Genomic DNA, 26,525 nt, shown 5'->3' with positions numbered 1-26,525 from the left:
CAAGATCATAGTAATAAATGAAATATCTTTGTATCTCTGTATTTGCAACACACATTAAAGAGAGGCAAAGCTTTTATTGCATAGTCACAACCACCTTCCTGACTTTTTTTAACACCCCCCCCCCATCCCATGGATACCCCTGGTTAGCCCTTGGAGACAATGTTGAAATACTATTACAGTAGAAAAGGACACAACAGCACTTCAGCCAGTGTTGCTTCCTCTGACCTCTAGTAGCAGAATTTACCGGAGGCAAGGAAAAGTATGAGATGAAATAATGAGCCTGTTCAAAGCCTTCACTTCTCCTTCAAACAGTCACACTGGTGCAGAAAATCAAATCACTTTGATCCAATGCATGGAAGTGACCTGATTAAATTCCCTGATCCAATCCAGTAAATTGAGTGGTTGAATAGAGCAATTTGGTTTTCATATCACCATAATAAAAGGATCTTTTGTGTATGTGTAAAACGCTTGCCTGCTTAGGCAGCAAACCATCCAAACAGCCAAATCAAAGCAGATCCAGTTTGATTTGGTGATCCATGTTGATGAGGTGACACTATTGAAGCTTCCTCAAATCAACTCACCCCATCTAAGATCCACGAAGCCTTAGGAATAATCTCTCAGTTGCAGAATTTAGTAGGAATGGTTAGAAATATAGTTGTTGCTAGTTAAAATCTTTATATTGTGAAGATTCAAGGGGGCAACCCAAGATGCTCCAAGTCAGTGATGTGAACAGATTTGGAAGAACAGAAAAGGCTTTGCTTAACATTTTTGAAAGAGGGGATGCACACATTAGCCCCCATCTGATCCATGTAATGTCACAGGATTTCACATATTATTCAGCCCTATCAAATATTTAGTGATTTTTGTAAGCTTTTTTAAAAAATGCACCTACCCATACTTCAGCTTTTTTGTACACAACTGAGGTATATGTATAGTCTATTTTTGAGATGGATCTTTCCCAAATAGGATTTAATGGAGATATTTGTAGAGAGAATAATGAATAGTAATGGATCCCATTCGTTGCTGCAACACTGTATTGGGCTTCCACTGACATCCCTGGGGGGTTTCTTTTATTTCCAAACTTAGGGAGGGATTATGCAGAAATGGTTATTCATTTATGCTGTAATCATCTTGAGGCTTGTCTTATGGAACTGCCTGCTGTTTTGCATTTGTCAGGGTCAACATGCTCCACATCCCATCAGTGAAGCAGTGCCATCATGGGACCCAGGAGAAGTGTCTTGTCTGCGGATCCTGTCTTCTGGCCCCGCCTTCCCCCAGATGTCTGCAAGACCCTGACACCATTGTGCTTTCAGAAAACTGTGGAGCTCTGACTTTTTCAGCAGGACCTTGGGCAAGGCAGTCTGTGACCTTGCTTGTGATCTCATTCGTATGCCGCATAACCGTATGCCATATGCCTCATTCGTATGCCGCATCTTGTTTCCCCAGTGTGAGTTTTTTCTTACCCATTACTGTGTTGTTTTACTGTTGGACATCTATTTTAATCTGTTTCTGTTATACAGTATCGTTTTAAGGCACTTGGAGCTGCTTTGACAATTGAGGTGGGGGGCAGTAAATTGATTCAATAAATACTTTCCCCTTACTGGAGTTCTTGCATTTGGATTTTATTCAAGGAAACCAGATCTCAGGCTGAAGCTTTTTTCAAAATAGGGTGTCCTCAGTCTAAATGGCTTTCCTCTGCCATCTGGTGGAAGTGCTTATGAACGGATATTTATATCATTGTTTTTCTGTTTTCCAAAGCATAGAAGAGGACTCTCCTTATTCCGATTAAGTAAACTGGGACTTCAGCCTGACCAGAATTTTTGTTAGCCTTTAGAATTATACGTAATAAAGCACATATTGTTTTCTACTATAGAAGAAGTACCATATCTTGGAAAATGGAAATCTTCCATTAAAATACTGCATTATGACTCTGGATAAGTTAATATACTGCAGAGAAACACGAGCTTTCAAACACATTTATAATAAACTTATATTATTTATAACATCAAAATTATATAGCCAACTATAATATAATTACAATATCATTTTTTGCACTATGTATATGGAGTGAAATCCCATTTTTAAGGACTATTTGTGAGGAAGGTTGTCCATCAGATTTGGCTGTGTGTTAAATACAAAAGTATATCATTGCAATGATTTACATCATTCACTTAATGATGTCATTATGCAAATGATGGATTTTATGTCATTTACATAAGATGTCTTTGAAACAGACTTATCTGCTATTTTGTGGAGATATGTGATGGATATTTGGTCTGTTGCATCCAAAGTCTGCTAAACAGGGGTCCATTAAATCAAGGTTTCACTGTAGCTGCTTTTTTCTGTTCTTTGCTTTTAGTATGGTTTCACACAACAAACAAAACCATGTTTTGTATTAACCTGGATTTATCAAATAGGCTGAATTCACACATAACTACAATCCACAACTTACCAGCTTCATACAACATGCCAAACCAAAGCCAAATAAATCAAGTTATTACTTAATGCAATTTGTGGACATGGTCACTGTTTCATAACAATGAAAACGGACAGAAGAAAATAAAATATCCATCAGTTCTGAAATGATTGAAAAGTTGCTGCTGCAGAGAAAAATTCAGAGTTGTGCTTTTTGGGGAGAAACAGGGGATCCTGCTATATTTTTAGGATTATATGGTAGATTTCAATCCCAGGAAAACATAACTATCTGGCATCTGTCAGATAAAGTCACTTGACTTCACTCAGAGTTGGACTCTGGCTGGGCAGATCCTTTGGAGGTGACGGAGACACATCTGAGACTTGTTATCTGGAAGGAGTTCGAGCCGGTTGCTTTTCTGGAAGTGGACAGGATCCTTGCAGCTGTGAGCTCAGCCACCTGTGTTCTGGACCCATGCCCCTCCTGGCTGGTTAAGGCCTCCCGTGAGGTGGCATGTGGTTGGGTCCAAGTGGTGATTAATGCCTGTTTGCAGGAAGGGGGTGGTGTCCCCCCTTCTCAAGAGGACCCAACAGTGTTAGATAACAGTCTCCAACCTTCCCTTTTTAGGGAAGGTTGCTGAGAGGGTGGTTGGCACACAGCTAGAGAGGACCCTGGATGAAGCAGATTATCTGGACCCTTTTCAGGCTGGGGCACAGCACTGAAATGGCATTGGTTACACTTGTTGATGACCTTTGGGATGGGGATGGTGCAACCATTCTGGCCCTTCTGGACTTCTCAACGTCTTTCAATACCATTGACCATGGTATCCTTCTGGACTGACTTCAGGGTTGGGAGTGGGAGGCACTGTGTTATGCTGGTTCTCCTCCTTTCTCCTTGGCTGGTTCCAGTCAGTGTTGGTGGGGGAGGAGAGGTCACGGTGAGGTCCCTCAGGGTTCAAGTCTTTCTCCTCTCCTCTTTAACATCTACATGAAACCTCTGGGGGAGGTCATCTGTCAGTATGGGGTGTGGTATCATCAGTATTTCATCTACATGAAACCTCTGGGGGAGGTCATCTGTCAGTATGGGGTGTGGTATCATCAGCTTATATATCTCCACCCCTAGCTGGACAAGTGATGCTGTGGTGATGCTGGCCAAGTGCCTGGAGGATGTAACGGCCAGGATGGGGAGGAACTCAACTCAACCCTAGCAAGACGGAGTGGCTCTGGAGTTTTGGCCTGCCAGGCCCAGGTGATATTTCATCTCTAACTCTGGACAGGGTGGCACTCCCCCAGATTGAGTTGGGGTACAGTTTGGAGGTCCTCCTAGACTCACAGCTCCTGCTAGAGGAGCAGGTGGCAGCCATGGCTAGGGGGGCCTTTGCACAGATTCATCTCGTGTGCCAATTATGTCCCTTCCTGAACCGGGAGGCCTGGCTCATGGTCACTCATGCTTTGGTCACTTCTCATTTGGATTACTGCAACATGTTCTACATGGGGCTGCCCTTGAAGACCACCTGGAAGCTACAACTGGTCCAGAATGCGGACCAGTTGTAAATGCACATGCAGTTACGGGTGCCTCTAGGTTTACCCATGCAACATCTCTATTATGTGAGCTGCACTGACTCTTGGTTTCCTTCTGGGTGCAATTCAAGGTGCTGGTTATTACCTTTAAAGCCCTACATGGCACAGGGCTGGGTTATCTGCAGGATTACCTCTCCCTAAGGACATCTACCCATTCTACCAGATCAGATAGGGTGGGCATGCTCCTAGTCCCTTCCCTTAAACATTGCCATCTTATGGGATCTAGGAAGCATGCCTTTTCTGTGGCAGCCTCTACACTGTGGAACACCCTTCCCCTGAAGTTCAGCAGACCCCCACCCCCTTAGCCTTCCAAAAAGCATATAAGACCTGTCTTTCCCCCCAAGCGCTGGGAGAGGGTGAGATTGATGGGAGGACTTAGTGATGGACTGCATGTGAACATTTAACTTTGGTGCCAGGTTTTTTAATGTTTGTGGTTTTAATAGACATATGTATGTATTAATGGTATATTGATGTTGCTTTAATTGTTGGTTGGGAGCCACCCAGAGTTCAATATAAGATTGGTGGCTATATAAATGTTATAAATAAATAAATAAATAAATAAATAATCAGCTATATGGGCAGATATATTTGTAACCACCAAATTACATTAAATGGTATTCAAGAACGATATAAAGAAGCATTCTGCTGGCAGTTGTGTCTTCTTCTCCATAAGCAGTCAAACCAAGATCTATTTATCTAGTACACTGCATTTATATGTAACTTTGATTCAGTGTAAAGCAATCTCTGGGCATCCAAGTCAAATTCTGGCCTATGCAAAAAAAAAAAAAACCTCTTGGAAACTTCATAATGAATCACATATATTTCAGGAAAAAAAAATTTTTTTTCTTTTGATTCAGTCTGTTCAGCTTCTAATTACTGCCTGCACCTTGGATGGATCAAAGTAAAAAACAACAACAACAGTATTCAATTAAATGAAAGCATTTTCCAGCAACATAGGATGGAAGATCTGATGAATTCTACCCTAGGTGTTTGAGGAACATCGTTAATATCTGGCAACAGGAAGCCTGGAATGAAAACATGGAAAACACCCTTGATCATGGAAAATAGAACAACGCTGATCACATGTTCTTAGGACATACAGTTTCTGTTTAGATCATACCCCAAACCCAACTGAATTAAATTCTTACACATTTGCAACAACCAAATACAGGGAGCTAAAAATATTGGGTTTAAGAAGGGAAAAAAAAGAGTTTGTTTGTTTGTTTGTTTTAATTCCTGGAACTTGTACAGAAAAAACAGAAATTTGGGGTCTGGGTTGGTATTTAAAAATGTCTTCTTAAAAAGGATGGGAATCATCCTTTCTGTGGGATTGGAAGGGACCATAACAATCGTTTTGTCCAAACCTTTACTTAGTGCAGCAGCCATTAGGGCGTTCTTACAGAAGACTTTGAATGAGAGAGTTTAACCATTTAGAAAGCACCAGGGAATAAAGTATCTGAAATCAGTCAGAAGGTATCTTTGATTGGTCTAGTAGCAATTAACATAAAGCTCATCTCCCAGGGTTCCAGGTTGCGCTGATAACAAATGACATAAAGCACGATGATGCATGAAAAAGATATTGATGATGATACCTTATCTGCAGATCCTATTACAATTATAGTAGCAACACCTTTGTCTTCCTGGGCAATCATAATCATAACGACAGCGATGTATTCCTGGGATGGTGCATTTAAATGGATTTCGTGGGCAACTCCAAGGAAGCACTGAAATGCAGGGGAGGGAACAGGATTGTTGTTAACCATTAGTCAAACATCAGCTAACATATTTTCACCATTCTTTTGAATATAGTACAGCCCTACAGTGTCTATCTAAGCCATGGAGGCATGTAGAAAGTTAAGGAAGGAATTCCAGTTATGTCTTCTGATTTTGATGCTTCTGCCTGGTTTGAAGCATATTAAAGACTGACTCATACTGTCAGTGTCAGAGATGAAACATATCTGAAAGTACTTAATGGAATCTATAAAAATAGACATATATATGGAAGGGCCTATTGGGCAGATTCCATAAAAAGAAAAGAGTGGAACATCACACAGTAGACTCTAGAAGTCCCATGTGTGACCCTGAGGTCTCAGTTTACCCTCCTCTATCTTGTTGCAAAGTTTCAGGAGCAGTTGGAAAAGATCCTCACTGGTCATTTGGTCTGCAAGGCTCTCCTTCCTGATTTCAAGAACTAATTTACTGAATCTGTCATTGTGTTATCCTTACACATCACACCCATCAATACCCTTCTGAAAGGCAAATCTTATCAGAGAATTAAATCTGCCAAACGGACATTGATATTAGGATACCCACTGCCAGAGTTCCCAGCTTCTCTGCTTGCACAGGAAATCAGACCCAGAGTTGCAAAAAATGTCCTTGTTTATTAAAATTAAGATTACCTGGTGGGAATCTGCAACTTGTGCTACATCTCAGATTACAGCAACTTAGGCCCCGAGGGCAATCATAGTTACTCCTGCAATGACTAATTCCAGGTATAGCGCACTGAAGTGAATTTCCTGGGCAAATTCCAAATCCTGCCAAAAGTAAAATAATGCAAAATATCCAAATATCACTTACAAACATTGAAAAAATTATTTTGACTGTAGTTACTTGCCTATAGCAAATTCAGCACACAACCAGTAAAATCATATATTGGTCATATAAAACCTATCGTATGTTCGCTTACACGTACTTTATGCTTAGATTTCACTTTTTTGTACCAGTTCTATTCTAGAAGCTCTAGGAGACACTGCTAATAATAACTGCACTGCTCCTTCTTTATTACTCTTTGTCCAGTCTGAAATGTAAATGAATAAATTTATGTACATACTGACAGGCACTTCCAGATAAACAGACCCTCTCCTAGCTTTTTCGCTGAGTGCACAATTTAAATGATGCAAATAACTTTTTATGGTTACCAGATGCTATAGAATGGGCACTTTTACAACTTTGCCAGTCTACAACAATCACAGAGAACTGATAGCTTATACTTTCTGGCCAAAAGAAGAATATTGAGATGTCTCATCCAATCAGTGCTCCTCTGTCAGCTGGGAAAGAGAATTTCATTTGTCCCCCCCTTAAAAAGAAAAGAAAAAAAAATAAACTGAAAAACTTTACTCACCACAATGACACATGCTTTGGAATGTTGATTCTGTATTGGAACATTTTATATAATTATGCCATCTTCTCACCAGAACCAGACAGTAGGAACTGGGGGGTAAGATGAGCAAGACATTCCCTCTAATGGGCACCCCAAGCAAGACAACGTTGTAAACACTCCTGCTTGTGCAGCAACATTTGCTGCTTGAAAACAGGAGTCCTCAAAACTGCAGCAGAAAGATGCCATGGACACTGCATACCGATGCTCTGCATCATCTGATCAGGAGGGGGTTGATTCGATTTAATATTGCAATTGCACTCCCCTTTGGAACAGCCCTATGCATCTTTTCCATTAGTACATGACAGCAAAAGGGTTGATTGACTAATGTGATGAAGAAAACAAAATAAAATGTTGCATGTATATCTGTGTGTGTGTGAGTGTGTGTGTGTGTGTGTATCACTATTTCTTGCCACCCTTTAAAAGCTTTTTTCAGCTACTCATTTCAATTTATTTGGATGACCTGAAGGGTTATTTGCTTCAATATAATTGTTGTAATTATGTTCAGCTTGCACTGCACCGTGCTTACCATATTCTACTGTTAATCATTTTAAGCATCCTTGGAAAGCAAGTTATAAAGCTACTTAATAAACTGAATGTAAGTTTAAGCCCATCAAAAATATAGTAGATCCCATTTTAGTTTTAAATAGAGTTAACAAAGGTCTTGCCTTCCTGCAGACTTTTTTGCAGATTTCTCTGTCAAAGAGACTCCTCTCCCAACCATCTTATATCTTACCTGGAATCCTGAAAGAAGAAGTAAAGGGTAATCCTATCCAAAGGGCTAGAAGACCCACAAGAAGCAAGCCAGTCAATGCCTTCATGATGCCCTCAAGAGTCAGATGTGAACTCTCAGACTGGAATAAGGCTTGTATTTAAACAGATGTGTGGGTAGCTTTAAGATTACACCTTTCCACACCTTCCTCATACTTGATATCAACTGCATAAGAGCATCCAGAAACCTGAAATAATTGCTGTACACTGTCTTCATAGACAGCGTGCACTTTGGTCACACGAGGACTAGAACCAAAGGGTGTGACATCTAAAATGCTCTGATATAAACATCCTTACTTCAAACAACTCTTGTGAACCACACCCTAATTATAGCATCTTCCAACACGTGAAGAAAACACACTCACGCTGAGAATGGTATAAGGGCAGGGCTTGCCTTGTTAAGGACGCTGGACTTCCTATATTCTAACTAATAATTGGAGATAGTTAGGGCTGATACTTACCAAGAAAGATTACAGAACAGCCATAGGGTGGGGAGGATTGTGGTGAAACATAACTCAGTGGTACAGGGTAACAATTTTCTAAAGAAGCACATCATGCAATCTAGTTACAATGATCTCATCAGGGACATCCCTTCTAGTGGACAAGATGAAGCAGCTTCCTCAGGCAGAAGATGATAAGTGAAGGTACGAAGGACATGTCCCTGTCCTGTGACACCAAAGTTTGATTATTACTATCTGGTGCAATGGAATAACTGATCCATAGTCAAGGTTGAAGTAGGATGCTATTGTCAGTCTTGTTTTAAAGCCATCTTCTAGCCACTTTGAAAGCTGTTTTTGGTGGAGAAGTAGGAATTAAATTTAACGAAATAAATAGAACAATCAAGATTGGAGGCCATCACTAAATCTTGTGAAACAGAATCTAATAATTTAACCTCGTACTATACAATGTTGCACATAGTTTCTTTTCACTATCCCAAATCTCCCACAGTTTAGCTTCATTAGATGATACTAATGGCATTGGGGGAGGGGGAGGGTCTTTCTATCTAATTCTCCACAACACACATGATTTTATAATGAATCGCCTTACTCTCCTTTTTTCTGATTTCAAAACTCCAGTTTCTGCAATTTTTTTTTTAAATAAGGGAGTTGCTTCAGCTCCAATGAGAAAGCCAAAAGTAGGAGGCAAGATGGTAGAGAAAATGGTCCAATACCAGCTTGATACCTGCAGCAAAGAGAGATGGTAATACCATTTCAGTCACTTTCTTCTCTCTCTCTTCCTTCCTCTCTCTCTCTTTCATACACATACAGACCCATATGGAAAAATACATGGATTAGGACTGTAGAGTAATTCCCACTAATGTGTCAAAGTTGAAATCATAACCATTATCCCCACCAGGAGTTTGAATGGTGATGTCCTGGTTCCCCGGAATCTGTATCTTGATTCCCTTATAAATATAAGACATTGACTGCATTCCAACAACATGCTATGTTTGATGAATGTTAACCTTGGTTAATTTTGTTTGCCTCTGTGTGCTGTGATTAATTTATATCAGTATATTGCGTTAAGTCAGAAAATTGGTTAATGTAATAACTGGTTAAGTGTTTTGTTAATTGAGAGTTTTATTAAAAATAATTTTATCCAGACCCTTTCCTTCCACCCACATTTTTTTCAGTCCATACGAACTTCTCCACCAACTTTTCTTTTCATGACAAATGGCTAGGCAACTGAACTAATTGACAGTTAATATAATTAAGAATGGATGTTGCCAGATAAAAGCCAAATATTTCACAGAGCACAGGTTCTTCAGAAATGTTTCTTAGGCAGGGTGCACAACACATTGCACAATGAGAACAATTCTTCCCACCCAGCATCAGCTCTCAAACTCATTAGCCTTAGCATGAATGCATCTGATATGACCTGGTGGGCAGATCCCAGGTTTCTCTATCATTAGTAAAGTTCATAATGCCTATATGAGATAGGTTGAAGGACAACTCTTGTCTGTAGCTTTCCATATCCAGTAGGGTAAAATTACAAAATTCAGACTATACAAACCTTACTCATTTGTGGGTTTTCTTCTACAGCTACCAAAAGTGGATTCCACAACTGGAGATTGGACTGGACTTCTAAATCCTTACCTACTCTTAGTTTTATAAATGAAAAAGGAATAGGTACCTGTAATTCTTCCCTTTGGACCAATAAGCAGGATGAAATGCAGTGGAAGCACACATACCCCTTGGATTTTGGACGTTGCCTCCACCACACATCTTAAAGTACGAATGCAGCTCTTACATTCAAAAATGCTGAAATGTTCTGGATGGAGGAGAGATGTTGCTTGATGAGATGGCAAGAAAACCAACTATTCTAGATGCTCCAACTTCAAGTTTTCTACCTCCCAGGTGCTGACTAGGCTGGTCATTATTGTTTAATACTCTCAGTGGGGCAGGTTTTTCCACAGCTCCTGAGAACAGCAAACTAGTTTGAGTACAGGATGAGCTACACTTAGTTCTCCATTCATCATCTTGCCACCATTCAATCACCCTTTTCAAAGTTGTTTCCAGGGCTGAACCATAAGACTAAGGCGGTGTCCCCACGGCTTAAAGGGTCTATTCAAATCTTTCAGAGGTGCTGCAGTACACACCTCGGCGGTCTCTTTTTTGCTTTTTCTCATCTCCCCTCGCCGTTGCTCCATCTCCCACCCTAACTTTTTGAAGAGATCAGATGTACTGCAGAAGAAGCTACTGTAGCTGATGGATTTTATTGAAAAATGTTATCAATAAAAAAGTAGTACTCTGTGAAACCTCCCTCCCCACTAAGAAAAAAAGGCACTGGTTTTTTAACCCATGCTATCTGTTCTAAATATTAAAAAGAAAAACTGCAGGTGCCTTGTAAGGTATACCAGGAGGCTCAGGAGGCACAAGGGCATCAACCTTGGCACTTCTACGCAGGACTTTGGCTCTCAGATCAGACTGCACCCCTCTGATCTCATGCTGCTGGTGCCAATAGGCATCTGAGCTGATTATTTTCCCAGCTCAGTTGCAGTGCTGCTCAGATGGCAACGCTTCCATTTTGCAATTTTTGACCTTGTTGCTCTGTGAAACTTGGGTGGCAGCCCACTTGATGGGCTCTCCTGCCAGTCCTCGGCTTTCTTTCCTCCCTGTATTTGCTCAGCCTCTGTAGCGCTCCAGCGTCCATGCTCTGGGGTTTGGGATGTGAAAAGCTGTAATCTGATTTTTATTTTTACTTTTCCACTGCAAAAAGAAATGCTGCAGGAGGCAGAGATGGAGATAGGGAACAGAGCCCGAGTTGAAGGCTGATTTCTGCACTTCCTTGCTGAAGAGAGCATTGGTTGGTTCACCCTGAATGTTTGCAAGAGCAATGGTGAAGACAGCCACAGGCCGTCATAAGACTGAATCTGACAGTTAAGTCATCGCTGGTGGGGGGACGGGGGGGCATGCAGGGATGCCTGCCTGCTCCCTGGCAGTACCATTTATCACTGTACCTGGCTTTTTTCTTTCTTTTTCTTTTTTGCTACATGCTCAAACCAATGTTGCAGTGTAGCACTAATGGCACTACCATGCAACAATTATCTAGGTATTTGTTCTGAAGAGGAGGCAATACCTGTTGGGCTGAATAACTTAGGACTACTTACTGCCTGCTTGCTTGCTTGCTTATTTATTTATTTATTTAATTTGTATGCCGCCCATCTCCCCCAGCGGGTGACTCTTATCTGTAGGCCCTTTGCTCAGTCAGGGTTCCTGCCCACCCCCAATGCTGTTTACGGCCCAATGGGAGAAGGTGATTGAATGAGGGAGACAGTCCCTCTTCTGGAAGATGGGACCATCCAGGGGTTTCAGGGCATAGCTGGGGGTTCAAGGTGATTAGCGCTCCTGAAAGCAACTTTTGCCAGAGTCTGCCACCATTGTTAATGGTGGGTCTTGCCCTGGCAGAATGATGATAATTGGATTTCCTTTCAGAGCTTAATTCCTATATACCTAACTAGTAAAGGATATTCATCCTCATCTGATACATTTGGCTATCTGCCTGCATAGATGATAAAATCAAGCTTAGTGAGTGTTTCTGCTTTCCACTTCCGCAAAGCAGGAGCACAGGAAGCAGACAGGGAAAACACCACATGTGCACTCATTAGCACTTGGCCTGCGTGTGCTAATCCTGGCTAAGAATTAAATTAATGGGGAAGTAAAAAGATATTTTTGTTTTAAAAAAAGGACATTAGTTAAATTCGTGGCTTTCTTTAGATCATCTCAATACCATCTCTCATCATGGTGCAAATGACTGGTATGTATGTGTGTGTGTGTGCACACGCACACGCCTTCAAGTCAGTTTTTGACTCCTGGTGACTGCCTGGACTAGTCTCTGCCGTTTTCTTGGCAAGATTTTTCAGAAGTGGTTTGCCATTGCCTCCTTCCTAGGGCTGGGAAAGAGTGACTGGCCCAGGTCACCCAGCTAGCTTTGTGCCTAAGGCAGGACTATAGCTCACGGTCTCCCAGTTTCTAGCCTAGTGCCTTAACCACTACACCAACTGGCCTCTTGTTTTGATTAAGCCTTCACTTTAACAGTTACAGGACCCATTTAAGAGATTTTGAAGTATACCTTAAACTTCCCTGAGGAGATCTCTCTCTCTGGAGTCTAAAGCACATACTTTTTATCCGTTAGTCATCCTGAGGTAAAGAAGTGTCTTTCCCACATTTTTCCAAAACATAATTCTGTTACGGATTTAAAAAGACAAATATATCTAAAGTTAGTTTCAAATGGCACAGCATTCATGCAATCATAGCACTAGGACATTTCTAAATCAAAGCTTATAAAGTATTTCTTTCACAGGTCTATCTTCATCATATGCAAGAAATTACTGGACCACATTTTGGTTAAACGAAGTGATTTCAGGATGAGCTCCCTTTTGTACTCTTCCTAATCTCACATTACAGTACTTATCCACTTCTCAGTGTTTGACAGTATTTATAACCTTGGATGACATCACGTTCTGTTCCACATTGCAAAATATTCATGTGCTAAACATCTTTATCAATGAATTTTTTTCAAATCATTTTATTAAGAATTATAAATGAAAAGAATAAAAGCCAATATAGGCTACAAAGAATAGAAACAGAAAGATACAAAGAAAAGAAAAAAGTATGGAAAAAAGAAAAAGAGAAAAGAAGCAACTTCCTCCTTCATCCCAGCAAGTAAAGTCAATCTTAATAGCTTATCACTCTCTCTAAATACAACATAATCTCTCTTCACCCCATATCTCATCTATTGAATTAAAAAAAAAAATCCAAATGCTTTGTCAGTTGTTCTTTGTCAGCAAAAGTCCAGTAAGGGCAACCAGATGTAATTATTTTTCTCCTTTAGCCTTGATTGAATAAGCCAACCTTGTATTGCTTCCCTGAGTTTTTAAAAATATCTTTTAACCCCTTCAGAAGGAGTCCCAGCGCTAGTTTTCTGTGTCAGGTTCAGCCGGCGTGGCACTGCTAGGAAACCCGACCAGCCGCACTGAGCCAATTCTACCGCCCGCTCGCAAGCTGGGGAGAAAGAGGAAGTGAGACCCACGGCTGATTAATGGGCCACCTGCGCCCACTTAACAAGGAAACCACAGAGTGGATGGATTGTATCCACTCTGATGAGCGGCACGCGCCGAGACAAAGGGCAAAGCCACGGGCTGCGGAAAGACGATCACCGTGTGATCGAGAAAACCTCGGCTTTGTGCGCAACGGAAAGGACCCCAGGGAAACAAGGAGTTTCTCTTGACGAACGGGCATCCCTTACATAAAGCCAGGACTCCCCATTGAGCTCTACCCGGTACGCACCGAGGAGCACTCACCTTCTTTCCCTGCAGCCAGACCGGAGAGGAACCGATTGAGGGCACCAGGAGATGGCCAGCAACGGGGAAACCACTAGCCAAAGGGGCAACCAGAAGCCCGGATCCAAAGGCACGATAGCAGGACCAGTCCAGTGCAAAGGGGGCACGGACGCAGCCGAGAGGGCGCCAGAGGACGGGTGGTCATTTAGCGGGTCGCCAGGATGGGACCCAGGACCTGGGAGCTGGAGGAATGACTCACCTGACTGAAGGCCAAGATCGAGCAGCGGATTGGATGCCGTCCAAGTGATGCTGCAGACCATACTCCGGCGGGGCAAAGCCCCAAAGGCAGAGTCGCAGGGGAAGGAGGAACCGGGCAATGCCAGCAGCGGCGAGGGCACGAGCTTGAGGAGCCACGCGAAGCCCAACCCAGAGGTCGCGCAGACGGAGCCAGTCCCAAGCGAGAGGAGAGGACCTGCAACCATGGCCAGTTCGCAGGGCGCCAAGCGGGCGCTCAGCGGCGGAATGGAGCCAGAGGGGTCGACAGGATGTGAGGTCACCTGGAGCAGCAGCGAGGGGTCCAGGAGCCAGGAGCCGGAGAAGAGGCGGGACCGGCTGGAGGGTGGCCTCCAGCAGTGGACGACAGCCATACCGGGCATGCGGCAGGCATTGCGTGGTGGACCCAGAGCCCCGGCTGGGGCAGCCGCAGAGGGCGGCGCAGAGACCAGGCTGGCAGCACCGGTCAGCCTGATGGGAAGCACAATGGAGAATCAGTGGCCAGCAGAGACACCCCAGGTCAGGAGCTTGAGGACCGAGCTCTCGGGGAGTCCCGAGCAACTAACCTATTCCCGTACACAGGACAGGCTCCACTTGGAGATCCAGGGGAGAGCACCCAGCAGAGACGACCCGGAGGCTGTAGCGGAGTGGAGCTGGCTGACAGAGACGGTGGGAGATGCTGGGGACTGGGGAAAGCGAGAGACTCAAGCCCCGATACCAACCATGGCAGACCACAACAAGGCAGTGCTGGAGGCGAGGCACAAGAGCCGACAGCGGAGGTTTGAGGTCGGAGACGCCTGGCAGACTGCGGGCACTTGCTACCGTTGTGGAGGAAAGGGGCAATGGACGGTGCAGTGCCCCTTGAGGCAGGGAGCCCCGACCTGCTGCCCAGAGGACAGAGGATGGCGATCTCCGGCTACAAGAAACCCCGACCGATCCCGAAAGGAGGCAGCAGCTCACGGAGTGGCATGCAGCGGAGCCGGCTAGCTCACAAGAAAGCCCGGCTCTGCGAGGAGGGTAGAGCAAGCCAGCAGAAGACAATAGCTGGCAACGCTGAGGCGTACCCCAAAGCAGCCAATGGAGTGGCAGCATGAGGACCCGCTGGAAAGCAGAGACTGCTCACCCATGTGGGTCAGGGTCCACCTCAAGGGGGTGAGATCGGAAGCAGAGGTGAACGTCGAGGCCCTGCTGGACTCGGAATGCACCTGCTGCCTGATCCACCTGGTACTGGCATCCGCGCTGGGGCTCAGAGTGAGGAGACTCAGGGAGCCCATCACATTCAGCCAGTTGGATGGATCGACGGCGGGGGGGGGCAGCGCAGTACCACACTGAGCCTGTCAGCATGACAGTTGGGACAAATCAGGAGGAGCTATGCTTGGTAGTTACCCCGGTGGCCGACCACGCACTAGTGCTGGGACTGGCATGGCTTACGTGCCAGAACCCGCACATCGACTGGGCATCCAAGACAGTGTAGTTCAGCAGCACCACCAGGCAGATGGGGTTGAGCCATGGAGGAGACGCAAGAGCAGAGGACCCCACAGAGCTTGACGAGGTGGTGGCCGTGGGACGGAGAGCCGAGGGCTGGCAAGCTGCAGTAGCGACGGTAGTGGGGCCCGGGCAACCAACCGCACATGAGGCGAGGACAAGGACAATGCCGGGGGTGACCAGCAGACAAGTGGGGGCGGCAAGCGCACAAGAGGGGGCAGCAGCCACGGAGATGGGGCATTTCAGCGGCGATACCGGGCAAACGGGGTGGAGCCATGGAGGAGACGTGAGAGCAGAAGACCCCATGGAGCTTGAGGGGTCAGCGGCCGCGGGACGGAGGGCTGAGGGATGGCAAGCTGCAGTGGTGATGGCAGCGCATCCCAGCCAACCAACCGCCTGGGCGGCAAGGATGAGGGCGGCGCCGGGGGTGACCGGAAAACGAGAGGGGGCAGCCACTGCAGAGATGGGGGCGATTCCGGGGACCTCCGAGGTGGTGGTGACACCGGTGGCACCGGCAGTGAGAGGCCCCAGCCCGGTGACAGGACAGATGATGACAGCCGCAGAGATGGCGGCAAGGGTGAGGACTGCCGAGGTGGCGGTAACACCAGCGGTGAGAGGCCCCAGCCCAGTGACGGGGCAGGCAAGGGCAGCCGCTGAGACTGTGATGAGGTTGAGGCCTGCTGAGGCGGCGGCGGCATTGATGAGAGGCCCCAGCCCCCTGAGAGTGCAGGCGATGGCAGCAGCAGGGATGGCGGCGACGAGAGCCAATGGTCCCGCAGCCACACAGGTGGCAACAGCAGTGGAGAAGGCGGCGGGAGCCAAGCAGTCCGTGCTAAGCAAGAGTGGAGAAGCAGGGGGTAGACCGGGACCCTACCGCAGCCGGGAGGAGCTGGAGGGCCATAGTACCTTGTGGGAGTTGACACTTAAATCGACGGGGCCAACAACCCAGCTAACAGCGAAAGACGGGCTCCACACCCCAGCCGAGGAGCAGGGGAAGGAAGCAGAGCCAGAGCTGTGGCGAATCTTCGCGGAAGCAGGTGAGGGAGACTCCTGGTTGGCAAGCAACAAGGACTCCTTAAAGAAACAAGGTGGCTGCTGGAAGCACAAGGGGAAGCTCTATGTGCCAGAAGCTTGCTGTGCGGAGGTGCTAGGGAGAGGGCACATCGACGGGAGTATGGGACATTGCAGGTTTGTTCAGACTTTCCACCTCCTGCACACACAGTTCTGGTGGCCATCCCTCCGGAGGGATGCGAAGGAATACGTGGCCAGCTGTTTAACGTGTGCAATGACAGAGGGAGGGAAGGAGAATCGTTGGGGACCTGTTCAACAAGTGAATTGGCCAGGGTAAGATTAAAAGCCCCAGCCCAAGGAAAGGCATGCCGTTATGGCAGATGAGGGGGGCAGCATCCCGGCAGCCCAATTAAGGAGGGGGACTTGTCTTCAGGGGGGTGGTATGTCAGGTTCAGCCGGCGTGGCACTGCTAGGAAACCCGGCCAGCCGCACTGAGTCAATTCTACTGCCCACTCGCAAGCCGGGGAGAAAGAGGAAGTGAGAGCCGTGGCTGATTAACGAGCCACCTGCGCCCACTTAACAAGGAAACCGCAAAGTGGATGGATTGTATCCACTCTGATGAGCAGCACGCGCCGAGACAAAGGGCAAAGCTACGGGCTGCGGAAAGGCGATCACTGCACAATCGAGAAAACCCCAGCTTTGCGCGCAACGGAAAGGACCCCAGGGAAACAAGACCACGCTGGAGCCGCAGAGCAATCTAGGACAATGGAAAACTGGCTGAACCTGCCATTTGGAACATTAAGGGGGATTATTGGGGTATCGATAATCCGTTACATGTAACTTGATGACGGGGTGAAACGTGGGGAGGGGAGAGCTATAAATTGTACCACGAAATGTGCCAAGCCAGTCCTGGCTTTGTTTGTAACTGTTGCGTTACGCTTGAGTAAACCTCTTTGTGAAACACACATGTCACGGGAGTTTCTCTTGATGAACGGGCATCCCTTACATTCTGTTCATCTGTGTTTCAGGCCAAAAATCTTTCAGAACTTTAGCAGTTTTCTTTTGTGTACCCAGTAAGTAAAGTTTATCCTTTTGTTTGTCATTTCCAACAAAGTCCTTCAAAACCTTAACAGAGCTCTTGTGTATATCCAGTAAAAAAAAAAAATGCAAGTCAGTTTCTTGGTTCAGTATTTGTACATCTCCTTTTGGGAGTAAGTCATCCGTCGGTTCCATTTGTGTGCCCTTATCTTTCTCCATTTCTTTTTCATTGCTTGTTGCATTTAAATCCCCCTTCAAAGTAATTTCAAAAACCCCCATTGCAATTTGTTCTTCTTGTATAATTTCATTACAACATGTTCTGTCAATTTTGTCAAGAAGTTTATCAGTTCTGTCAGAAAACTTGGCAGACAGATATTCCCAAGTTTCTTTATAGATTTCGGTTCCATTTTCTTTATCCTCTAGCTCCCTCTAGTGTCCATCCTTCAAAGTCCCCTTATCATTTTTTTTTTATCCGCACTCAGTCGTTACTGATTCTGCGGCAACTGCCTGGGCGAGTCCCTGCAGTTTTCAAGGCAAGGTGTTTTTCGGAAGTGGTTTGCCATTGCCTCCTTCCTAGAGCAGAGCCCAGCTGGCAAGCACAGGAGGCGGAGTTTCTGTTGCTTCACGCCTTTTTCGGGCGTGCCCGGCTTCTGTGTTACCGGCAACTGCTCCCGTGTCCTGTGCAAGCTCCGCCAGCGTTTTCCTCCCACCGGGGTGAGAGTACCCATTTATCTACTCACGTACGTTTTTGAGCTGCTGGGTTGGCAGGAGCTGGGGAGGAAGCAGGAGCTCGCTCTACTGCGCGGAGCTGGGCTTGAACTGCTGAAGTGTCAACCATTTCTGGCTGGCAACTTTCAGCATCATTAAGCTGCTGCACCACCATGTCCTTATCCCCTTATTATAAAAGAACTCAAAACACTTGCCATTTTGGCAAATTTCTGGGAAAATTTCTTCTAGTTAATTTGAAGCTCTTTGTGGTCATTTAAAATTATAATCCCAAATCCATCTGAGCCCTTAATCCATTGTTAAACTTTCTAGTCCATACTCTGTGCACCCTTCTGCTGTTTAATCCAAGAAGTAATATTTTTCAAAAGCTTTTAAAAATCGCATTTAAAAGTTCTTTCTCTAAGGAAAAGGTGATTCACCTAGCAAATACGGTCTTAATCCTTTTAAGGCAACAACAACAACAAAAAATCCAAAGTGATTAAGAAGTGAGGCTCAGTTGAGCTTACTGTTCTTTAAAAGGCTGCATTAACAACTGTGAGCAAAGTTGGTTCCTCCCTTGACTCTCAACCACTCGACCCATAAGTAAACCACACGATTCTTGTGGTTTACTCATGAGGAGCATCTGTGCAGAGTCATGCGGGCTATCTCAAAGATCTCTCCTTAATCTGGAGAGCATTTCAGCAGCCAGGATTCGGCATCCCACGCCAATCTCCATCGTAAAGTCACCCCTCTACAAAGAGACATTTAGCTTGCCATGGCTCTCAACCAGAAGTCATCAATGTATTTTTTTCTGAGATGAATTTACATAAGTAAAATCATTCTCCCTGCATCTGAAATATCTCTGCACGGTCTTTAAGAATGTTTCTGTTGCTTTCCAGAGGTTTGTTGTTTCCATCTTCCACACGCTAACCTTTAACAAGATTTAGGACAACCTTTGCCTAGGGCAGCTTCAACGGCATGAAAATTGGTACTTTCCTGGATCACCCTGGATTATTCTTTGATATTTGCCACTATCTTCACTTTCTGTTGACTTGGTCCTTCAGTTGTAGCTGATCTGCAATTCAAAACTGCCCCAAATAGTGGTTCTAGTTTCAATAGAAACAAGGGTTGAAGTAGCTCAGGGTTGAACTGTGGAGTCCTTGGGGTTCTCTGTGCTTGGTTCTTTTCTTGCAAATGTTTCATTATCCAGCTAGGTAACATCTTCAGTGGTAGAATGGAATGGGGTTTGCTCTCTCTTTATATACTGTGGCATGCCCTGCCAGTGTTGTTGGGGGTGTGGGTTTTGTTTTGTTTCATTTTTTCCCTCTGGTAGTTCCTTGATTAAGGTATTGTTTACTGCTTGTATGTCTGGTGGTAATCTTGGTGTTAATCTCTGCTTATCTGGGTGATGATTGCTGGTGAGGAGATGTTCTGGTCTTTTGTTTTCCTTTCTATTGTCTCTTTTGAATAGTGTATACAGTAATACCTTGGTTCACGAATGCTTCTGTTCACGAACAATTCGGTTCACTAACAGCAGCTTTCGCAAAAGTTTGCTTCTGTTCGCAAACTCCGCATTGGGTGATGAACACAACCAGTGGCCATCTTCCCTGCTCTGACACGTGGTCGTGGTTTCCTCTAGGTGACATCGCCTGTACTTTGTTTCATATTTTTGTGGTTAAAAAAAAAAATACATATGGTTCAGAATGGATTAACCTTATTTACATTGAACCTTATGGGAAAATTTGATTCGGTTGGCAACCAATTCGGTTCATGACTATGTTTGTAGGGGTCAGAACGGATTAACCTTATTTACACTGAACCTTATGGGGAAATTTGATTCGGTTCGCGTCCAATTTGGTTCGCGACCAGAATCGTGGAACAAATTAAGTTCATGAACCGAGGTACCACTGTAGATGTTGTTTATCTCTATGTGCCCGTTGATGGCTGTCTTGTCTGAATACCAAGCTTCCAGGAATTCCTTTGCATTTTTGGATTTAGCTTGGTCTAAGATGCTGATGGTTTCCCAGTTGAAACTATGGTTAAGTCTGTCCATGTGCTGTGAGATTAAGGAGTTTTCATCGTGTCTTCTAACTGCTAGTTGGTGCTCAGGGATGCGCTCTGCAAGCCTTCTGCCTGTCTGACCTACATAGTGGTTGTTACAGTCCTTACACTGTATGTTGTAGGTGACTCCTGTTTTTCCTTCTTGGGCTACTGGGTCTTTTGATTTGCTTAAGATGTTTTGGAGGGCTTTAGTTGGTTTGTGTGCTACAGAGATGCCATGTGGTTGTAATGGTCTGTTGATAGTTTCTGAGATGTTTCTGATGTATGGATGTGTTATCCTTTTCATAGCTTGTGTTGGTTGTGTTGTAGTAGGTTGAGTGGCCAGGCACTTTTTGATAAAGTTGCGTGGATATCCATTTTGTTGGAAGATGTTGTATAGGTGGTCTGTTTCCTTTTTCTGCTGTTCTGGGTTGCTGCAGTGTGTTTGTGCTCATTTGAATAATGTTCTTACACAGCTCCTCTTGTGGAAGGTTGGGTTGTTACTTTGGTAATGGAGCACTTGGTTAGTGTGGTTTGTCTTCGGATAGACTTGGGTTTCTAATTTGCTATTGCTTCCTCTGCTGATGAGGATATCCAGGAAGGGTAGTGTGTTGTTTTCTTCCTCTTTGGTGAATTTTATTCCACTGAAGATGTTGTTGATAGTTTCATGCGTCTTCTCTAGTTGTTCCTTTTTTAACAAAGGTGTCATCTACATACCGGATCCATACTTTAGGTTGTATGTGTGGAAGTGCACATACAACCTAAAGTATGCGCACATAGTTTCTAGGTGTTGCATTACAATCTCTGCTGTGAGTCCTGACAGTGGTGATCCCATGGGCGTGCCTCTGATTTGTTGGTATAACATGATTTGTTGGTATATGGTTTATAATTTATTTATTGAGGAAGCATTATAAACTCTGTGAAAGACATATAATCAGGAAGTGATCTTTTTCCTAACAAGGAAAGGAAATTATGGGGAATGTCAGTTTAAAAAAAAAAAAATGTTAAGAACACAGAATAGTGTACTAAGTAATAAGTAAAACCCTTTCTGAATCCATTAGAGTTGTATGGCAACCAGGAGGGGAGCATCTGTACATCCAACCCTGTGAGTATGACAGGCTGCCAGACTCCCTTTTGTTATATATTTGCATATATTATCAGAAAATTAAAAACTGAAGCTTTTATTCCCAAATGGGGGGTGTTATGGTTTTTCTTAATATGGTACAGAACACAGACACAAAGACTGTACTTGTTTTTCCCACACAAAACTTTTTATTGTACAAAATTAAACTCTTATCTTATTCTGTCTTAAATTCCTCTTATTCTACTATCTACCTATTACTATAAGTTTACACCTATTTCTATTCTTATTAATCTATACATTTCTATTTCTCTGTTCCTATTCCTATGTTAGCCCTATGTTTTCTTAACTTTCTTTTTTAAATCTTTCCTTTTCCCCCAGGTCTTCAACTCTTGTAACCACCCTCAGGCCATTTGCATGTGAAAACCTTTTCACTCCTTTTCGTTCGCTTGCGAATGGGCTTTTCTCTCCCCACCATAGCACTCACAGTCCTCTGTTTCTGGAGTTGGTTTGTGGAGCTCTGCACCGGGGCTGCTGCATGCAGTGGACTTGGATCGGTCTGCAGCCTTGCTTGGTTTTGCACACTCTGGTCCGGCTCTTTTCCTCCCCCACCTCTCAGGTCTTGCAGCTCCAAGAATGGAAGTTTTCTCGTGCTGTCTGAAGACTACTGGTGAGGTACTTGCCTTTGGGTTGGGCATCTCTGCTGTCTTCTGGGCTTGACTCTTTTTCTCCACACACCCACACACACTTGTTTTCAATTCCCTTTCTCTCCAATTAAGGAGGGTGTGGGGCTGTTTTAACCTGCTTTCCCAGGTAGCACCAAAACTCTGGATCCCAGGAAGAAAAAATGCCTGCTCACTCCAGGTGGTGAGTTCACTCCTCCACATATACCTGTACAGAAACATTTAGCAGCATATTTTCTATGTGCCAAGTTGCTTATGAAGGCACAAAAGGTCTAGTTAAAAAAAACAAACAAACTCTAATATCTCTGACTGAGCTTCTTCTCTCCAGCACTTGCTCTTTGGAAGATGTTTTAAGGGCAGATGGCAGAGCTTGACTGACCCTAATCAGGGTGTGGAAGCTAAACAGGATTGATATTTGGATGGGAGACTAGTGAGAAATTCAAAAAAACATTCCAGAAGAAGGCAATGGCAAATCATTTCCATATTGTTGCTAAGAAAATGATTTGGATGTGTCCACAAAGTTACTAGAAGCTGCTGATCCTTATAATGGGGGCGACAGATTTGAAGATTTATGATAGTAAAAGGATGTTTCTGCATGTCCCAGAAAGATTTTTAGATTCGGATGTGATGCCCTTTGATCTTGCAGTTTTATTTCAGATAGGGAAGAACAGTTTGTACTGAACTTTTTCAGAGGTTCTCACTTTTTATAATTGTTTAATTTATTACCGTTTAATTTGTTCACAACGGTGTTTTTCAGTTCCAGAGTTTCCGCTCCTAGAATGTCTCATCTACTTATAATTCTCTTCCCACCATCTTGGACAGTCAGTACTAGAATCAGATGCAACAAGTACACTGGCGAAGAAAGCAATTTTTCATAAATGTTTATTTACATGATTTGTTTTAATTTTATTTTCCTCTTTTTTCTTTTACTCCAAAATCAGTTTTAAGTTCACTGGATGCCATGTCTGAATTACTTGTCCAGTAGTTCACCACACCAACTACAATTGGTGTAGTTCACCGATAATAAATCTTATACAGCTGTGATTCATTCAGTTCTCCCTCTTCTCCTTCTACTTGGAGCAGAGAGCACTGTGTGCTGTGTGTGAGCAACAAGCTCCATCCATCTCATTGGGAAGTCTTGGGGATTAAATGCCCCGTTCCAGTTTTTCACCTGTGAAAACAAGAATTGCTCTGGGTCTGGGTGAAAACATATATGCCTCAGGCTTTCTATGGGGGGAGGCAGGTCCTTTCACTTTTCACAAGTTCTCATTCATCGGCACAAATAATCCAATTGTTCAGTTCCCAGAGCAAAGAAATAAGGGATGATGCAGGAAAATAAGTTTCTTTCTTGGCATTTTCCAGGAGAGGTAATTTGGGTGGAGGAATTATGAAGCTTTTCATGTAGATTATATTAAGGCTGTGCAGTGTTTTGGAAATATTTCAGAAAAAGTATTTCAGAGTGCAAATGTAGTATTTCTCTGCAACTCATTAAAGCAGTCATGTCCCCCCCCCCAATCATGCAGCTGCTCTCTGCAGCTACTGCTTGATCCCAGGAAAACATACAGCTGCTTTAAAGAGTTGATAGTAGGCACTAAACTCATGTTCCCATGTGCTCCAAAACAAATCCAATTTTGTAATCAGAAATGTTGCACTGTTTTTGAGCACATGTTAAACATTTATGAATTGTGTGCAGTGTTGTTCTTCCTGTATGGTGATTTTCCATGACTACACAAATTTTTACAGTGTAACATAGTTAAGGACTCCTCCTGTGTAATTTTTGCACACTTAAGTCCCATTAAATTCTTAATGATCTACAACAGTATAGCTGGTTGCTTCACTACTCATCTTAATTAAAATTTTAAAGCAGATGAACTTTCCATTTTTTATTCATGTGTTTGAGTTTACTTTACTGTTGGAGGTGGCAGAGAGTGACATCACTGGTGTTTTGTCTGTTGTCTTCCTGGCTATACATATTTCCCTCCTGGTTAAGCTATAACAGCACCTTGTGTAAGTAAGTGAAATACTACTCCAGTCTGATAAGTAAATGTGCTGGTTCACCTTGTAGATCTGCTTTGATAGCCATCTGGCTAAGGATTAAAGGATTCAAAGTCGAGCACATCTGGATGAACCAGCTTGGAGAAGATATAGATCTATCCTAATACATTCTCTCTGCATTTGGGATTCTTCTATAGAATGGCAGAGCACTAATCATCAACAGCATGGTTGTCTCTACATGGATGTGTCTGTGTATTCATGGGGATTTTTATTTTTATTTTTTGCTGGAATAGAGATGTGCCTTTTGCTGAGCCTAAGACTTCTGTTTGATCAGATTGTATATATGTAGAATAATTGCAGGGGGGGGGGAATTACAGAGTTGGTAGATTCCAATGTAAATAATTTTTTTCCACACATTTCTAATGGAAAAAGGATACAAAGAAGTAAGAAATCTTTATCAAGTTTATTTAACAGGATAAAATTTACATATAATAAAACAACAATTATTTAGAAAAATTATTACCCCTGCCCTCCCTTAGAAACAAAAGCAGGTAAGTATATATAGAGACACATATAGAACTTTTAAAAGAACTCACTGATTTTTTAAAGGGAAATCATAACATATTCTCCAGCAATTCTGTCAAAGTCAAGTTGAGTCTAGAGAGGTGAGGAAATGTCCCAATCAGACATTTTTTTGTTTGATTTTTGAACCATCTCATTTTAGTTGTTGATTTAAATAAAGGTCCATTTTCAAAAGCAAGTATTTTGAAGGAGAATGTTTTACTCAAGCCTCCCTCCCATCCTGGCACTTCCAGATGTGTTGGAACTACAAGATACTTGCTGGGAATTTTGGGAATTGCAGTCCCAACAGATTTAGAGAGTAACAGGATGGGAAAAGCTGTTTAATATAAAGAGTTTGAAAGTTCAGCTGTTCACAGTGAAAGATAGTAAGAGAAATATCAACACATTCTTCTGTTTGGGAACATTAGATTGTGATGCTGTCTCTTCTTCCTATAGATATCCTGAAAATATAATTTCGCAAGGAAGGAACTCCCCACCCACTGCTCCCATTTTGCAAATCAAGACTCCTGGGTTTGTTCCAAATTCCTTAAGAAAGAATCAGTCATTACTGAATAATCCCAGCAGCTCTTGAAGATACTATATATTTCACTTTCTTTTCCTTCTCAGAAATGTCCACCTACCAAGACTTTTGTTAGAGTTCAGTCCCAACTATTCATTTCACCACAAGAAAAATAAAACCATTTTAAGTGTTTTTTATAATTTAAACAATCTGGAGGAAAAAGAGTTCCACTCAAGATCCTGAGTAGATAACCATTACAACCAGTCTTGGTATGCCAATGATGAAGTACAGGAAATTTCTTTGCCCAAAATACAGGATATCTTTATGTGACAATCATTTTTTGTTGGCAATCTGGTTTTCCAAATGGTCAAGTCTGGCGGTCATCTGAGCAAGTGCTGGTGTTAAGGAAGCAAAACAAGAGATAATGTGAAGATACACTGAAATGTTGAATGGCAGGGAACCGATCTCAGCTGCAGGTCAGGCAATCTTTTATTTATTTTTTTTTCTGGGAAATTCTGATTTTTTTCATGAAATTACCTTAAATCATAATGGAAAACCAATGTTTATTCTGAAAGATCCATTATCTTATATATCCAACTTTGGTTGACCTTGAGTAAGATTAGACTTAACTAGTACTTGAATGGAGACTAAGAAATACCAGAACTAATGACTAGGCAAGGAAGTTAAAAAAAAAACTCTCATGGAAAAAGGCAAGAGCAAAACATTCTAGTTTCATGGACACATCCAAGAAAGCTTCACAGATGTGCCCATGAAGTCACCAGAGGTAATGGGCCATAGGAATAATCTTGAGGAGCATAAGGAAGAGCCACTACCAAGGCAATGGTCAGAAATCTGAGCCTGGGGCAGAAATGTAATTTGAACAAGTGTCTCAGACATGATCCTCCCTAGTTCCCCTGAAGAAAAAGGGAGGGAAAAGGGAGGCGCTTTCAAACTTGCAAGATTTTGTTACTGTAACCTTACAATAAAAGTAATATTAGCATTCATAACTCCAGTTTCCTAGTCTAGTCTACCTCAAAGGGCTAACACTAGGAGACAAGCTTGTCTTAAAGGAGATTTTACTTTATCTCATACTACATTCACAACATGGCAGCCCTCCAGAGGGGATGGGGAAGCTGGCCCACAGATCGTCAGTTGTCTCCATTCAGCCTATAGAGCTTCAAGTAAGGTCTCTACCCAAGATCCTATCTCTTCTATTCCCTTTCTAGGAAGTTTGGTATTTCAAGATACTAGGAATTCTCCGAATGGAAGTTTTGCTCAACCCTTGTCTTTTCCATAAATCATTGTACTGTGTGTGCAAGGCAGAAGCCAGCTCACCAGATATTGACCCCTTCTTGGTTCTTTGAGGTAGTACCACTCCCTCTTACAGTACTCTGAAACAACTCCTTGCAGAGCTTCTGCAACCTTTTGCC

General features: G+C 43.5%; 2 protein-coding genes across 5 annotated transcripts in view; both read right to left on the bottom strand.

The window, feature by feature from the left end:
* Positions 1 to 5,586: 5,586 nt before the first annotated feature.
* On the bottom strand, positions 5,587 to 7,971 carry LOC112542611 (waprin-Enh1-like). The gene is made up of 2 exons (XM_025175926.1): positions 7,887 to 7,971; positions 5,587 to 5,717 (listed from the first exon to the last, which is right to left on the bottom strand). Exons 1-2 carry the CDS (start codon positions 7,969 to 7,971, stop codon positions 5,587 to 5,589), a joined length of 216 nt encoding a protein of 71 aa, XP_025031694.1.
* Positions 7,972 to 24,477: 16,506 nt separating this feature from the next.
* Positions 24,478 to 26,525, bottom strand: part of MATN4 (matrilin 4) — a 52,944-nt gene continuing 50,896 nt past the window's right edge. For all 4 annotated transcript variants that reach the window (XM_088154546.1, XM_088154547.1, XM_088154548.1 and 1 more), the window contains one exon: positions 24,478 to 25,487. In XM_088154546.1, the coding sequence (XP_088010672.1) occupies positions 25,429 to 25,487 (59 nt within the window). In that variant the 3' untranslated portion in view covers positions 24,478 to 25,428. The remainder of the gene's footprint in view (positions 25,488 to 26,525) is intronic.

Source organism: Python bivittatus, unplaced genomic scaffold (genome assembly GCF_059951505.1).
Source record: "Python bivittatus isolate LINGU-HERP-01145 unplaced genomic scaffold, Pbiv_v1 ctg000700_np1212, whole genome shotgun sequence".
NCBI classification, from domain to species: domain Eukaryota; kingdom Metazoa; phylum Chordata; class Lepidosauria; order Squamata; family Pythonidae; genus Python; species Python bivittatus.
The sequence above is the reverse complement of the archived record's forward strand: the minus strand, read 5'-3'. Positions and strand labels throughout refer to the sequence as shown.